General features: G+C 36.1%; 1 protein-coding gene across 7 annotated transcripts in view; it reads left to right on the top strand.

The window, feature by feature from the left end:
- LOC118274449 (ras-related protein Rab-32) overlaps positions 1-17683 on the top strand; it is a 34308-nt gene that overhangs the window by 322 nt on the left and 16303 nt on the right. The window contains exon 1 of one of the 7 annotated variants that reach the window (XM_050699178.1): positions 4438-4788. The exons of 1 other annotated variant lie outside the window; for it this stretch is intronic. In XM_050699178.1, the coding sequence (XP_050555135.1) occupies positions 4657-4788 (132 nt within the window). In that variant the 5' untranslated portion in view covers positions 4438-4656. Of the gene's footprint in view, positions 1-4437; positions 4789-5251; positions 5607-12456; positions 12607-12900; positions 14078-17683 lie in introns of those variants that run through there. 5 more of the 7 variants (XM_050699179.1, XM_050699181.1, XM_050699176.1 and 2 more) reach the window with 5 other exon arrangements.

Here is a 17683-nt window from a genome sequence, read left to right as displayed (position 1 = left end):
TGGCGCTAAAATTAACCTCTTTTGTTTTCTTTTGCGCGGCTAATGCACCTTTCTTTGTAAAGTGTGTCATCTAATGCAGAGCTGTAGGCTGTATGTACAATAAGGATGAATGTTGAAAGACGTCTGCGAGTATTATAAATAGGTATGTCAACATAATTCTAACACTTGTTCTGTGCTGATAAACGTTGTAAATAACTGTTATCATGTTATTTATCAGTTGTAGTTACTAGTACTTGTGAGGAATTAAAAATGTACCGATTTACTTATCTATTTATTACTTACTATACGGTGGAAATGTCTCGTTTGTAAGTGTTATTTAGATAATAAAAACACATTAGGATTGTTTTAAGTAGCTACCTACATATTGTTATGTAAGTAGTAAGTACCCACATATTATGCAAATGGGCAAATAAACAGAAATCTTTTGTGTAAGTAAATAAAATCTCATACTGTTCAGTGATTAGATAATGTCACAGATAGATGAATGTGGTAGATTATGTAGTTGCTACCGAAAAACTCAAAAAGATACCATTACCCACATATTTTATGTACTTATGTATTTTGAACTGCATCATAATTATTGTGTAGACAGGCTAATCTAATAAATGTTTATTGAATTTTCTCCTTAACTTGACTTACTAACTGCTGTACTCAGAGTCATATAATGGTTACTTAACCTAGTCTTTAGCAATTGTTTTCGGTATAAAATCGTTACTAAGGAATAGTTTAAGTAATTATTAAATGTCTCCGAGTAGGTAGGGTATCGGCAGTATAACCACTTTGAAACTCCCGACCTATGCCAATAAAGATTTCAATACTCCCTTTGGCTACATAGGTACTACTAATTATTATGTACTACAGGTACCTTCTTTATCTTTATCATTCATGATAGTAAATCTAGAACTAATTTGTATTTATGTAGAAATGGTTTAGAACCAGCCATAACAAACAGACAAACATTTCGGTATATGTATCGTAAATATGCTTCTATACATATGCATATAGTAAAAAGCGGTTATTTCAATATTACAAACAGACTATTCCAATAGATGAAAAGTCTAATTAGCAGCCGAGCGAGATAGATGGAAGTATATTGAGTAAATTAATAAGTATTATTGAAGTAGGTATTTTAATTTACAACCATGCAAGAAAAGTTAACCCTTCGTTCACTAACAGTATCACTATATGTATAAAATGTAAGAAAACCATAGTACCTATGTACCTATTTCTAACGAGTATTTTTCAAATTGTCATCAGTTGAATCGTTGTATTTTTATGCCAATATGCGTATTTAATACCTATAGGCAACTTGAATTAGCTAGATTATAAAACGCTATTTAAATTATACGAAGACCAGTTAATTTTGATATTAATAATTATTACTTAACGTTTCACACCAAGTCTAAAATATTTAATTGAGGAAACATCTCAATATTTATGATTTTAAATATAGATATCGTAGCATACGGTAGCAATATCTACGACTTGGCAAACTTTATTTAACCCTAGAAAGATAATCATATTGTGTAGTACGGAAAAGATACTCATGCGTAAAATTTACGCATGTGTTTTATTTAGCTGTAGGTTGTTGTTTATTGATTTATTTCAATAAAATTGTATGTTATATATATTAACACATATATAAGAATAATTTAAACTGCAGATAATATATTTATAAATATTTTTTTAATCAAAAATAACCAAACTTATAAACTTCAGTCATAAATCAAATAAACTTTTTAACATTTACTTTTACTACTATAAATTATTTTTAACCATGATAATCATCCTTTTTTTCACATAATCAACAATAACAATATCCTATACATATTATGGGAACATAGAATTCTATAAAAATCGGTTACAAACAGTTTTGGCACATTACAAGACGCATTTGCCCTTCGCCTTATTTTAGAAGGGCAAAAAGTACAGTAAATGCCTTTTTTTACTACAGGTTCTTCAGTATTTTCTTCTGTCTACTTCTAAGTCATCTATAAAAGCTTCTTTTGTGTCGCTCTGCACGTCATCTTCACTCTCATGGTCACCTACTTCACCATCGGTATCCTCACAGGGAAGCTCGTCGTCACTTTGCATGAGACTGGCCAGGATACGGTCTTCGTCCAAATTACTACTTCCCATTGTTGCACCAATATCTATAAAAGAAACTGTTAATGTTAGTAATGATATACAATTACAATAACATCAAAAAAATAAAAAAAATATTATACTAATCAAAATCATAAAAGTCACGTAAAAGGTAATCATGCGTAATTTTAACGCATGGGGTCGTTATATCTTAAAATCGGTTATACTTACCTTACTGCCACTTGCGCCATATGGAAGCTCCCAGCGACGAATGAGATGTCCTAAACGCACATCTATGGATTCCCACTATTAAGAAAGATAGAGCTATATTTCGCAACTGCATGCGTAATTTTTACGCAGACTATCTTTCTAGGGTTAAATTTCTACGCATTTATTCAGATCTTCACTAAATTACTCTTAAAACGGAGAATTTAATAAAAATAGTGTTAATTATTTATAGTAACGAATCACGATTCACGATTGTATAATTCGTATATGAATGTTATCGCAATGGCGCCTCGCGGCGTCGATGTAAACCAGAGGTGGCCAACTTATATGTACTCGCGATCGACTTTTTTTCTAAAAGTTCCTCGCGATCGACCTTTTATACAAAATATTTATGTGTACACATACTTTAGTACCAAACATTTTGAAGTTTTTTCTTAATTTCTGGTCCGCGATCGGTCAAAAATGCTCTCGAGATCGACCGGTCGATCGCGATCGACCTGTTGGCCACCCCTGATGTAAACTATTATAATCTCAAGTTCGCGGGTCATCTAAGAAGTGCGTGGTCCGTTCATTAACTAGTTTACACTTAATTCTAACAAAGTAATTCGTAATTATATCCGTTTGTAGATACGTAGGGCTATATTGTTACCAATACTATATCGTCTTCATTTTCTTCTCCTTTAATAATAATCTTTTGATTTATTTCGTTGCGGGATCCAAGACAGTTATTCATGTCCCTGGGACGCTGATAACGGACGCCTGGGACTTCAATGTTCGTGTGTTTTCATGGTTGTATCTACTGTAGATCCTGGCTTACAGGAGTTGCAGCAGTGTGGGAGGATGTGGCGGGCTTGCCCCATAAAAAAACATTTATCATCAGACAGAAATTACCTGCAGATGAACAAAGGTCTTTTCATAAGGGTAAGCTTACTATAATCTACTTGACAGGAATCCTCCCTGGAGATGTGGGCTCCATAAGAAAATTGTCTGTGTTGCGTGCCTTTTTCTTTAATGGGGGACTCTTACTGACTAAAAACCACCCCGTTCTGAATACTGTTCTTTGAGCCGGAGCCCCGGTAAACTATACCTAGTTGCCAGCAGCTCCGCGTCGGGCATCAGCCCTTCTGCGCCACATCTGTGGTGGTCTGATGGCTCTTTGAAACGCTCGTGGAACTCGACGCGCCGTACGCACGGGTCTGGTTCTGGTCGGGCAGCGAGCTATCCTTGCTTGTTATCCGCAGACCCGCGCTGCAAATGTGCCTAGGTGCTCATTGTTCAGAACGTAATGTTATGATGTTCATTCATCATTAGACAAGTGTATCAATAATTGGTTATTCCACCCCACTCGACGTATAGTTATCTAATATTATCAATATGTAAAGAAAATGTGGAAAATAACTAGGTGATGTGCCGTCAATGGGATTAGGTGATAAATACCACTTGTGTATGTCACCTAGTTTCAGAATACTCTAATTCATTACAATGTAACGGCATTCTTCTTTTACGTGTTAAGGCGAAGTTATACTTTAGTGGTTATTAATAAAATTAATAGTAGTTTAGTATGAGATAAAATTTGGCAATTTTAGTCTGGAGATGCGCTAAATCCAGATAATGAAGGTATTTGGTGGAACGTCAAATCAAAATTTAATGATTTTCTTTAATGCTAGGATGAATTTATTTTAGCAGCAATCTAAAACACTAAAATTCGCCGATACTTCGGTTATACATATAGCAAAAAGATAATGATGTAATATTTGCCGATTCCACACGTTTTCAATGAGTACGAATGTCTATTTATAAATACGTTTTAATTAACTTAGAATTCAGATAAATGTATGCCTAATTCTATTATCGGCGAAATTCGTCACTAGCCCACCCAGAGTAAAAAGCGATATAATTCAATGAATGATTTATAACAAGCTAATAACAGCTTTGTTATTGTTAACTGCACATTGACCTGCGTTGCTAACCGCGGTAAACAATCTTTTACTGAAAATTAATATTGTACTGCAAATAGGCATATAATGTACTCCCAGTTATCATCAAAGAGGGCAGACAATGATGTACGGCGAAGCTTATTTCGCTGCGTTCAATAGATAAAGATACTTGTGTGTACTCGCTTTTAATTTTATAAAGTTTGCTTTTCGCGCCATTATTTGACATTTCTTTTTTTTTTCTTAACACGCAAAGAGGTTGTGTTGGCATTCGCATGATAAACTTTTTACTCTGTGGGAAGTGTTCCTCAATAGTGCAGTTTCGCGCATTGAAAAAGAAAATGCAAATACGAAATAATTAGTTTTATTGTGTTAAATTGTTGTGATTGTTTTTAATGTAAATTGAAATATGATAAAGCATTTGAATAAGGAAACTGTCCACGAGCATTTGTTGCAAAAAGAGAAATTGCTCGAATCGAAGACTAAAGCGAAGTATAGTGGTAACATGTCGACCACGAGGAATGGGAGATGGCTGTCCCAGGTGCGTTTTTACAACTACCCTTTTTTATTATTATCCATCATATTTTACTGCTTTGTGCATGGGGTTCTGGATAACATAACCTATAGGTACTTTGATTGAAAGGATAAAAAGGAGATATTTTTTGCTGAGTAAATAGAATATGTATGTCATCCGATAACCCATAAAAAGCAAGGATAGTTTTCTATCCTAGTCGGTGAAAATAGGGATGACTTGAAATAAAAGATGGTCATTAAAATTTTAATTACTCACGTAACTAATGAATAATGTTTCCGGGTTTGTCACAGTCAAAATTAAAGGTCGAAATATACCTGTATACTGATTGTTGCTATTTAGACGTACCTACTTATCATGCAGAATATGCAGACCTTATCGATATCGGCTGATAAAAATACCGATAGTCCGATTAGACACGTGTAATGTCGATTAGTGTCGCGTTTACCTCCCTACAGTGTAGGAATTTAACAATATATTTATACATTATTAAATAAAAAAATACAATATCGTCTCCGTATCCGTTTAAAACGATAATGTGGCATAAATAAAGGCATTTCAATGCCAATAAGTTTCTTAACTAGATAAATTGTAAAGGTCATCAACCTTAACAGTAATTATTAAGTAAATAGAATAATTAACAAACTGAATAAAAAATAATAGTGATGTGACAAAGTGCTGACGAATTATATCGATTAATCGAATAATGTGTATGTGAAGTTATTTTAAAGAAAAATATACTGTTTTAACTGATATTGAAAAGGATTTTGATTATAATGATGTATGCCGAAGAAGCTTATGATGCGGAACTGAGTGGAAATCTGAGAGTAAGTAGTTTTCAAAGTTCAACGACCTTTTAATCGACTGACGACTTATGGCTTCTTTGAACACTTCTTAAGTGGTTTTTCTTTATATTCTAAGTAGCTTATTATACCTAAATACTAATAACTAGTGTAAGAACAATTGTTTCTTATGAACACACCTACTTATCCTATTTGGTTAATGCCACTAAGAGTTATTTTGAAAGGAATGGCATTTTTAAACGGTTTTATTTCGCTTGCCTCGTTTGTTTGTTTGGATAATTGAAATTGTACCTACTCCCTTCCTGGCGATAGACTGAAAAGTTATAAGTGGTATTTTGCCTTTATGCATTCTTTATATGAGAGCTTTATTGTATGTAGTGTCTGGTTCTACTCAAAAATTGTCTGTCAGAAAATTTGTTACTTATGGGCCGGCAAACGAGCATACGAATCTCGGATCTGTTGGTAAACGAATGGTGCTGCCATGGACACCCGTATACACCAGTGGAGTTACAAGTGCGATACCTGTCTTTTGCGGGTTAGGGATTTCAAGAATTAGGGAGATTGGGGAGACGAAAAAACGTTAAGCATGACACTCATTGCACTGCATGATTGACTGTTGCAATGAACGAACTGAATATCCATACTTATCAAGAACAATAAAAAATGAGATTATATTGGAGCGTATCGGTAGAACCTGCATTGAACTGTACATATACAGAATGATAATATTTCTGTAATAAAATATAAAATGCAGTTATTAATAAATCCAATTCAAGCTAGCAGCACCATGTTATTTGTGGATATTAGAACAAATCCACTTACGTAGAGGGGCCCGCAGTACACTAGGTACTGTCAAGGACTGTACTGTAGGTCTATTTAGAGGACTCGGTGCCCCTTACAGGTGCAGAGGGTGGCCACCGGGGTGGTCCACACTCCCTAGTCTTTTATCCCAAAAAGCTAGGCCCCTTTTGAAGCAAGTCGTAATAAAAGGTACTGTCAGGGACTGTTGATGGTGATGATGATTTTTACATCGTAATCTAAGTCCCGGAGCTGTGGACTACCTAGCGGGTTTACCGGGGCTCCGACTCGGAAAGCAGGAGTAGGAACGGGGTGGTTTTTAGTCAGTAAGAGTCTGACACTTCCTCTCACCTTGCCCAAGGCGAGAGAAGTCATTGGATGTTTTCCCCCCTGAAAAAAAATCGTACTAAGTCAGTAATTTTTATAAAATCTGCATCAAAAAGAACTTGGCACCGTTTCCTTCACCTTTAAATGTATTTGATAAAGTTTATCGGTAGATAAATACCTTTTGGCTACCCCCTTTTTGATAAGTAGATGCAGGTGACACGACACGACAATGTTTCTTACTATCTGTACTTATTGAAGTATGTGTGTAAATGTGTAAAAATATACATAAGTAGGCACACCTACAAATTACATACAACTACGTTACATAATACATTAGATTATAATTGTCTTTTGGACTTTAATATGTTTTATCTCTTAATAATGATGATTGATATTGTATTATTTGATAATTTCTATCATTAGAATGATGTATTGTTATCTTGTTTATTATTAGAACTAGCGACCCGCCCCAGCTTCGCATGGGTGCAATGATGATATATTATGCATGTATTATACATATAAACCTTCCTCTTGAATCACTCTATCTATTAAAAACCGCATTAAAATTCGTTGCGTAGTTTTAAAGATTTAAGCATTCAAAGGGACAGAGAAAGCGACTTTGTTTTATACTATGTAGTGATATATTTGACATATGTAACTGAAGTTGAAAGAATTAGGTATGTATGTACACCTTTCTCTCAATCAACTATCTAATTAATAATGTCTTATGTCCACAAATTTAACCCTTTAACTGCCTTTAAACACATATTTTGCGTGTCCCTGTTCATGTCGACAAAGAACATGCATGATTTTTCTACTCATACGATTGCCTCTTATTTAGTGTAGATATATTTTTTACGATTTATGGGGGGACGGTCATTGATTTAACTGGGCGGTTTAAGGGTTAATTAGGTAAGTAAGTACCTTAAAATAATATATTTTTAAAGCTTGTAACACATCATCCTGTACACAAACGCAATCTCTCCTCTCTTCTACGCAATTCACTTGAACCTGATAATATGGCATTCAGCCAGTCGCGTGCGCATCATACATACGTCACTAAGGTTATCGAGGCATTCCTAGCTATTCTGCGCATTTCAATCTTTTTTCGCACAAAAATTCACATGTTTATATTTTTTTACGTAACATTTTAATACTAATTGTTTCGTTTATGCGCACTTATGTGAACTTTCGACTTGTAATAAAATTGCAAATTGTTAGTCGATCGATAAATTGTTGTTTTGATACTAAAGTAGCCTTTGTAGCAATGGGATTGTGTGTGATTTTGCTATGAACGTGTAGATGCACGTGTTATCTTCGTTTTAATTATATTAAAATGTATGGCACAGCTGATTATAACATTTTTAAGTGTCGTGGTTGATCTCGTAGCAATATATCTAATAATAGTACGTATAAATGTTATTTATTAATAGACATTCAATAAAAGTAATAATTGGCGAGAAACTGCCAAGAACTGCGCGAAATGGTGAAGTCTTATATCGGTGACCAAAAATCTCGTAAAAATAAAAATATGGTCAGATCAATGACTTTTAATTCAGTCTTAATAATATTATAAATGTGACAGTTTGTTTGTTTGGATGTCTGCATGTATGTCTGTCAATCACCACTGAAACTACTGAACAGATTTTGATGAAATTTGATATACAGACAATGTATGAGGATGACATAGGTAACTTGGGTGACAGGATAATTTTTATCCCCGGGAATGCGGACAAAGCAGCTGGCAGAAGCTAGTGATTAACGAAAAAAGACGAATTAATTTACTTTTAACAAAGGAAACTAGCCAGTTCGGTCATTTACCTATCATACGAGTAATGATTGCCCATTGGGCTATTCTAAGAAATGTTATGAAGTGTAGCATCAATAAAATTGTCATTCATCAAAAGTATTTTTTGGTAAACATCACTAGGTACAGTTAGTATCAAACGTACATAGTTACTATTTTTTTTTTGTTCATGTACGATAGTCTTGGCAAGTATGATGAAATTAAACATAGTTATGTCGTTATATAAAAACAATTCTCAATATATGTACAACGTGTAACAAAATACCCATATACATCAAGATGCGCCGGCGCGATTTGAAAAATTTATAACTTGGTACCATGAAAACATGAGTTTAAAAAACCCTTCCCGTATCGTTTGTTATGTTATCTAGAAACCGTGCAATTGATATGTATACCCCCTTTTTGTTACTCGTTGTATATGTGCAATGATCTTGTAATATTAAAACTCATTAAATTATTGTTGACTGGTTTCTGCCAGTGGTCCGCGTTCCCGTGGGATGAAAAGTATCCTTTCACCCAAGTCAGCTCATACCACGACTGTATGTCAAATTTCATTAAAACACGTTTAGTAGTTTTAACATGATTGAAGGACAAACATTCAAACTTGTACGGTACGTAGGATGCTCAATTGCTCAACCAAGATTTTTTTAATTAATTGATTCATTGAGTTCTTTTTGTTTTATGTTTTTTTTTTGTTGTAATTATATTTTAATCTTAAAGATACTTTTGTTTGAATTATGAGTGACCAGTTCATAAATACTGTATTTTCTATCCGTGAAAACCTATAATCAATAATTGGTATTCTGACGTTATTCTACCACTATTTGTTAAATAAATTTCTATTTTAATTTTCCATAATATTTTGTCGCCGACTGTACAGTGTACTACACACATTACGAGTAGTTACGGCGATCATTGATATTTCCTGTATCGTACTATCGTCGTACGTTTCAACATCTTGCCTCATGCCTTAAACGAATCCTTTCATACTCATAACACTATGACGTCACGCCTTTGCACTACAAAGGAATAACCGATCATCGAACAGCCGTTTACTTTTTATTAAAGTCGTCTGATAAGTGACGATAGCAAAGGATTTCTTTTATGATGGATGTACGAGCAGACAAATCGCCGCCGCCCATGGACACCCGAAACACCAGAGACGTTACAAGTGTATTGCCGGCCTTTTGGGGGTTAGAAATTTAAGGGTTGTTGTGAATTGGGGATAGAGAAGAGTGGGGGGGGGGTAATAGGGCGTCAGGTAACCTCACTCACACAATGAAACACAACGCAAGCTTTGTTTCACGTCGATTTTCTGTGAGGCCGTGGTATCACTCCGATCGAGCCGGCCCATTCAGGCCGCAGCATGGCTCTCCCACACACATTTAAAAATAATATTATTAGGTATAAACGTTTGACACTAACTGTGAATAAATTAAAATTTCGCGAGGGTCAAAAAGAGTATCGTATGCCTCTTCACCCACGTCATATAATAATTATGATAAAAGTAATTAAAGTAATTGTAGCAGTTGATAAGCGAAAACAAACTTTATTATTTAATAATGTGCAAGACATTTTCAAACTTATGCTTATTGATTTTATGGTCGATTACGCTTAATTATTCTCATAGTAAAACAGGTCTCAACTTCACTAGTTAAGTGGTATAGTAAATTATTAGAATGTAACATACCAATTAAGAATTTAACTGTTTTTTTGTTCTAATGGGTTTTTAACCAATAGTTACGTTTGCCCCATCAGCTAATAGTTGCTTAGTCAAAGGCAATTGGTATAAAAATAATGAAACGAAAAAACTAACTTCCAGGTATGTTCGGGTCATTTTGACCCACTGGGGTAACTTTGATCGAAATCCTATACCTACCTAATAGGAATATAGAACAAAAAGTAGATTTAAAAGTTTGGATCAAAATTACCCCGTATTGTCGAACGAACCCGATTTTACGGCTCCATTTTGTTGATGAACTTAGTAAAATATTTTAAGAAGATTTCGGTATTCCTACAACCTACAAAATAATCTTATACTTTTTAAAACCGAGTAATTGATTTTCGTTAGCAACACGAACAAGTAAATGGTTTCACTATTGTTAAAACATGGAAACATCGACAAAAAACTAGCTAACTGAAATACTTAGGTATTTCAATTAGCTTCTGAAATCTTTAGAAATCTTATATCTTACAAAAAAACTTCCGTTTCATCCGCAGATGTTGAGTTACTTTCAGTTTTTTTCAATTTTCTGTGTATTGTAGTTGTATTAACCAAAAAAATATTTAATATCTAACTTCTGTCAGCGACTTCGAAATAAAAAGTTACCACGCAAGTCATTCTGTCTGTCCGCCAAATTTTTTCATTAAAATTTGTGGAGTAATTTTAGCATAATTGGCGGACAAACATCCAAACATTCACATTTATAATATTAGTATGATTAGGGTTATTTGTTGGGTAACTATTAAATCAATGGAATTTAGTCCATAGTGTATCAGTGTGGTCTATATTTTAGATTTTTTTTTTTTATATTCATACACCGGATGCAATTACAATTTGCATCTTCTTTCGAAAGACCGAAAAATCTTCCATAATACTTTTGCTAACCCGAGAAACAAACCCGAGACACCAATCCAATAACTGCTTATTAAACTAAGTTCTGCGTTTCACGATCAATAACAGATATTATACAAAATATTTTATATTGAAACTAAATGGCCGCCATTAAAATTAAATTAGGCAGTAACATTCATAACCAAACTACGTTAAAACTTAACATTGACAATTTGACTGTTTAAAATTATAATTTGTATCTCATTAAGGTTTATTTTTGATAAGGATACGTCATGGATTCCAATCGTAGCTGGTCATCGTCATTGACGATACAATTAATTATGTTATCTGATTAAAATAGGCCCAATGATTTAAATATGTGTGCGTCAACTGAATGTTTGCCTGCGTACGTATTTCCATCAAGTATAAATTAAATGTGTTATGTCTTCCTATTATAAGCTTTTCCGGTAAGTTTAGGTAAAGCTTGTGTTATTGAAAATGAAACAGGAGTTTAAAGATGACGACGAATAGTAAACACTTTTCCGACCGATAAAATTTATTCCAATAGTGTCAAATTTTATCAACCAAATTGACTAAAACACTAACGGTACATGAACCTAAACAGTATAAATATCACGTAAAAGCCACATAATATATTACATATATAATTACCAAAATAAGTACCTACCTTATATGTTTCCAAAGAAAAAAAAAAGATGTTAAAATATTCCTATAACATAAGTACCTACTTATACAAGACCTGTGACCTAATACAGTTTTGATACGCTTAGAGCTAGCCACTAGCCACCAATCATGCATAAACAACACCTAACCGAATATTATCCCCAAAAACCCACGAAATAGACGCCACGTCTTGTATACAGTGACCCGAAGAACTTGTTGACCCGTACTCGAGACTCAGGCTACGGCATTTCTATGGACTCGTGAACGAAAGAAACCCCACAAAACTGTTACTTTTGATATCGACTGACGACATTCAAACGATACGGAATAATACGCATTATGTGCTCATGTGTACCCCAACCGGTTTTTGAACTAATTTGGAGGAAATTTCCGATATTAAGTACCGTTTTCCGATGTTTTAATTGTTGTTGTTTATGTGAGTCAATGAGTTACTATATCGTCTACGGTAAAGCTAACAATTGTGAGGTAATTATGGTTTGTTTTTTACTTGGAATAAAACATAAAACCCACGCACTAAATAGGCCTCGTCCAAAAAAATCGTTCAGGCGGATATTATAATTAACATATCTAATCGGCGTTCCACAAAAACATTGCGTGTGACTGACTAAGCTGAGATTTTAATATTACGGCAAGACACCGATACGACCTTCGGCTCCGAGTGCAAACGAGAAAATGAATGGCTTATGCAGGGTATCTAATTTCGCACGCTATATTAGTATACATTTCGCCTTTCAATCCTTCAGACGCTTTGACAAAAAAACGCCAGTATCTGTTGATTGTCACTAGAGCAAGGTCTGCAGCACTGCGGTTCACGGCCCGCCGATATGCGCTGGGTGAGATGACTCAATTATTTCTTATCATTTTTGATTCCCACTTAATCCTCAATGTAAACGCTATATTTCATTTTGCAACTCGGTCGACGACATACGTCCATTCATAACGCTCTCGACGTTTCTGAAAAGTCTGGAATTAACGGTACCTTGTCAATTAGTGTTATAATTAAGTTACACAATCACGTCGTAGTCGCCAGTCGAAACTTAGTGATCCGTAGTAGGTAGATATCAGGGAACAAGGCCGAACCGCCGGCGGCAGGCTGGACGCTAGGCTCGCGGCAGTCGTAGCGGCGCGCTCCGTGCACCACCATGCGGGACGAGGAACCCCCCCTGCCGCCCGCCTCGCCGTCGCCCGCACGCCCCGCGCCCTCGCGCCTTCGTCGCACTCTACACACGCTACGAACGCCGTTCCGGCCTGGTTCGCCCTTCCACATCGGCTTGATCAAGCGCACAGGCTCCTCCAAATCCGTTGCCTCAGACGGTGAGATCGGCCGCGACGAACGCACGATGCGTAAGCGAAATAAGAAAAACCGCGACGCGGCTAGCGACGCGTCACGCAGCACCGACAGCTCGCCCAGCGTCGACAAGAAGAAAAAGGAGGGAAACACCTTCATGCGCCGGATGGGGAGCTTTGGTAAGAAGCGTGCTAGTGACTCACCACAACCACCCTCGGAAACTAAACCTTCATCGGCAGAACCAACTACATCAGAGTCTACCGCAACAAAGTCAACCACAACGGAACCAATCACAACAGAGGTAACCAAAGCAGAGCCATCTGCAGTAGACACAACCGCAACGGATACAACCACGACAGAGCAATCCCATATAACATCCCCTGACTCAGAACTACCAACCCCTGTTCCGGTGAGTCCTATTGCTGTAGAACACCCTGTTGCGACGAGACCATTTTCCAAGTCGGCATGGAAGCGCAACAGCGAGCCGGAAATGGAAAAGCCTGTGGAGGACCCTAGCCCGGAGAATGCACTACGCAGACGAATTGCATTCGTAGCTCAAGCGTCGGCTTGCCTTTCGGAGGACCACGATGACGGAGAGAGGGGAGGCACCGAGGTGGGGTCGCTGGAAGAGGCGGTGGCGCTGGCGCGCGAGCGGCTGTCCGTGCCCGCGCCGCCCTCGCCGACACAGTCGCGCGACGACGACACGGAAGAGGAGGGGTACTCGGACGCGATGCCCGCGTACGGAGACCTCATCGAGCCCGACGGCAACGCTGGGAGCGACGGCGCACCGGTGAGTGTGGTGTGTTGTGAGCGGCGCGTGCGCGGCCGCGGCGCGCTCAGTGGCCGAAGGGTCTCCGAGCGATGCGCGCGCGCCATGACCTTCGAGGAGGCGGGTGACGACTCCTACCTCACAGTGTGCGAGTGCTGCGGCTTCAGCGCTGAGACGGCCGTGTTGTTCCCAGTACGTTACATTTCACGCTAGTTTACAGCGGACGTCACGCGGCGCGATGCCCTTCGTGAGTACGACTAGCTTGCTCGTGTGCGCTTCGCTTTCACATAATCCTTGTATTGTTGTTTTGTTTATTCAAGTGCACGCATCTACTTTGTGTTAGTGCTAGCTCTGACACAGTATACCTAGATGTTGACAACAAATACTTGATTGTTCACGTGTAGACAGTCAGTGACTTAACATCGACATTTTTATTTTTTAACCGCTTTTTGAAATAGTTTTTCTATAAAACGATTACACAACTATTTGTAACCACAGAAATCGATTAAGGCTACTTAACATTAGACAAAAACGAGTTCTTTTCGAGGCTACGCGACTAGTTTGATACCTGCGATAAATTATAACAAACGGTGTTCACTAACTTCCACGTTATGTTAATTATTTACTTAGTATAGTGATGCTAACAAACACATTTTATAGACGCGATCCATTAACAAATACTTCCTATTCCGTGATACTCATAGTTATAAAAAGTAAAACAACCTGAACCTGACATTGTGTAATATAACGTCGAACATTTTAAATTTTAAATCAAAATTTATGCGCGTTTACCACGTTTTTGACATTTGTTGCCCAGAAGATATTCATAAATCTTAAATTACATACAGATAATTTAAGAATATCCTTTATATTTATACAGGTATACTACGTTTGTCTCGATAGGAATCATAAAAAACCGCGTGTTTTTTTAACGTGCTGTAATGTGTATCTCGGGGATAAGAGGCGTGACTTTGTTTTTATTTATTACCTGAATTCCTATTTATTACAGACTTAAGTGCCTATGTAAGTAGGTGTTTAGAAAAACAACTTTCAAAAATGAATACCAATATTCATCGTTGTAGGTTGTCACACAAAATAACGTCTTCGTATTCAAATCTATTCAAAATTAGAAGGTTTTATCAACGGCCAGTGCAACCATTTACATAGAATTCCCATTTTAAAAATTTTAACCATAGATTTTTAACGTTAATACTTTGATAATGTGTCTAAAGATCGTAATGGTTTAAAATAGATGGCAGCATATTTAAAATACTCGTCCACCAATCAGGAAATGTTATTTTGACATTTTTTGTAAAACCGGTTTGCGTAAAGCAATAAAATATAGGTACATTTTATTAAACTTTGCCCCATATCGAAAACCGGAACAATCATTCGTAAATCACATAAAGAATGTGGCAAACCACGAATCCATGATGAATGAGATTGTGTACCATGCGGGAATCGAAACTGTGACACATTACACAGTTATTAGATAAATAGTTACCAACCATGAAATCAATTCATTGATTTTTTTAAACGGTTTTACAACAAACTTGACAAACAAACAAACTTGTTTGGGTCATGCCCATCCTGACGACAGATCAATCTGATTTTTGGTACACACTCTTATTATTGATGACCATACACATTAAAACCACATCTACAGCCTGTAAGTGGCAACTGCTGACCATAGGCCTTTTCTCACACAGAGAGAGGTTTGAGCATTAGTCTCCATACATTAAAACCTATTAACAAATTGTTTTTTTTTACAATATGGTTCTAGTTTTAAAATTTCAATGTCTACCATTACCAACGATAGCTTAGCAATATTAAGCGGGTGATCTTTTGTTAGCTGCATGACTTTTGTAATCGAATCGTAATGCGATTGCCAAAGAATCTGTCAAAACATCGATGGATGTGAACTTGCTACAGTTTCCCCTTCACTGAGCATGTTCTAACACTTTATTTAGGTTATAAAACTATCGATTGTAACGTAACATTTCGATATCTCGATTCTTTACAAAATATTCGATTTCTAAGTTCATGATGCAAGCGATTCATTCATTCGATTATATTTATATGTATGTTACGTTTTAATAAGCATAATTACATATAAATGATACACGTGTCTTGTATGTTTGTGTTTTGAAATAATTTGCATGTTTAGGTAATGTCTTACTAAATTAAAGATTAGTGTTTGCTTTAGATGTGGCTAAACGTAATTGTAAATAAAGCTGAAATGCTTTCATATCTCATAAAGTATGTATGTACTAAACTGGAAACTATACTAATCTCGTGTTTATCGCCGGTTTATAAGACACAATAGAAAACACATTGTGTTTCACGTTTACCTGCGGTCCGGCCGTTACCAAGGGTTATGGATACCCACCGATTAGGTGCGGATTATTTTGACCCACTAGACTAACTTTGATCCAGAAGAACAAAGCGTATATTCGTTTTTTCATTAGTCTAAAGGTCTTGGTCTTAAAATTTCCGTATTTTAAAATCATCCAATTACTTCTCCCGCCTTGGGCGAGGCCAGAGGGAGTGTCAGACTCTTACTGATTAAAACCACCCCGTTCCTACTCCTGCTTTTCGAGCTGGAACCCTGGTAACCCGCTAGGTAGTCCGCAGCACCCTTATGGTCAAACTTTACGGTACAAGTAATTTCATATGACAAAATCTGTTGCTTTTGATCTCATCTACAACTTCCTAACAGGAATATGTCACATTTACAGTCACTCTGTAATAATATAATGCATAAAAATAATAATACCTTTGTAAATTTAAATCAAGTCTATTAATATCTCATTAATTTGCCATGACCATGGAATTACAATGTGATGACGTTTTCACAAGGTACTTAGTTAACGGCATTCTTTTTTAATTATATTATTATGGCATTGATTTAGGGTGCATTACGTAATGATTTTGACGTCCAAATGGTATAGTTTGATTACGAATATGTTTTGACTTTGCCTCAATTCCCTAAGGAATTTTAAATGTAATTTTATTTAGATTGTCGTACTTGTGTTGTTAGTTTAACAAAAATCGCAAATTGTTCATTACTTAGATTAAAGGAAACTTAATTGAATATTGTGGCGTAATAGCTACCAATGTAACCTAATCGATATATCACACAAAATTTACGCAAAATTGTCTACACAATTTATATTTTGCTACGCGAATCCGAAGTTCGTAGCGAGCGCGTAGGAAGCGTAGCACGGCGTAGCATAGCGTAGCGACTTCATTGGATTGTTTTAGTGTTAAAATTAAGATAAAACTAAATTAGATTTCACGACAAATTAAATTACATACTAAAATTAAGTGTGAAAGTTTGTTTGGATGTTTCTATGTTTGTCCGTCAATAACGCTGAAACGACTGAACGGACTTTCATGAAATTTGGTATACAAACAGGGTTTCAGCTGATTTGGGTAATAGGACTTTTTATCCCATAGAAACGCCGGCAAAACCGCTGATAGAAGCTAGTAGTTCATAAATATAAAAAACTATGTCATACTTAGCAAACTATGATACTTAGCTGGTATTATTATTAAAAATTTTAAATTACTTTTTGGATTTTAAATGTACTTTAACGAAATAACGTGTCTAACTGTCAAGGTGTTAGAATTATGTGTTTTATCTTGGAAAAATGGTCATGTCATTAATCAACTCATCTTGTTGGTAGTATGACTACTTACAAAGAATATCGGTTCGAATTCTATGTCACTATAATGAATCTCAAAGGAAATCAAAGGAAATTAAATCAAAGTAAATCTCAAATCCGAAAATCATAGGGTTCTGTCGTACTAGGCGTTACATCGTAGGGAGTCGGGAGCAGGCCTATAAAGA

This window comes from Spodoptera frugiperda, chromosome 15, assembly GCF_023101765.2.
Source record: "Spodoptera frugiperda isolate SF20-4 chromosome 15, AGI-APGP_CSIRO_Sfru_2.0, whole genome shotgun sequence".
NCBI lineage: Eukaryota > Metazoa > Arthropoda > Insecta > Lepidoptera > Noctuidae > Spodoptera > Spodoptera frugiperda.
This window is presented reverse-complemented; position numbering and strand designations above follow the sequence as displayed.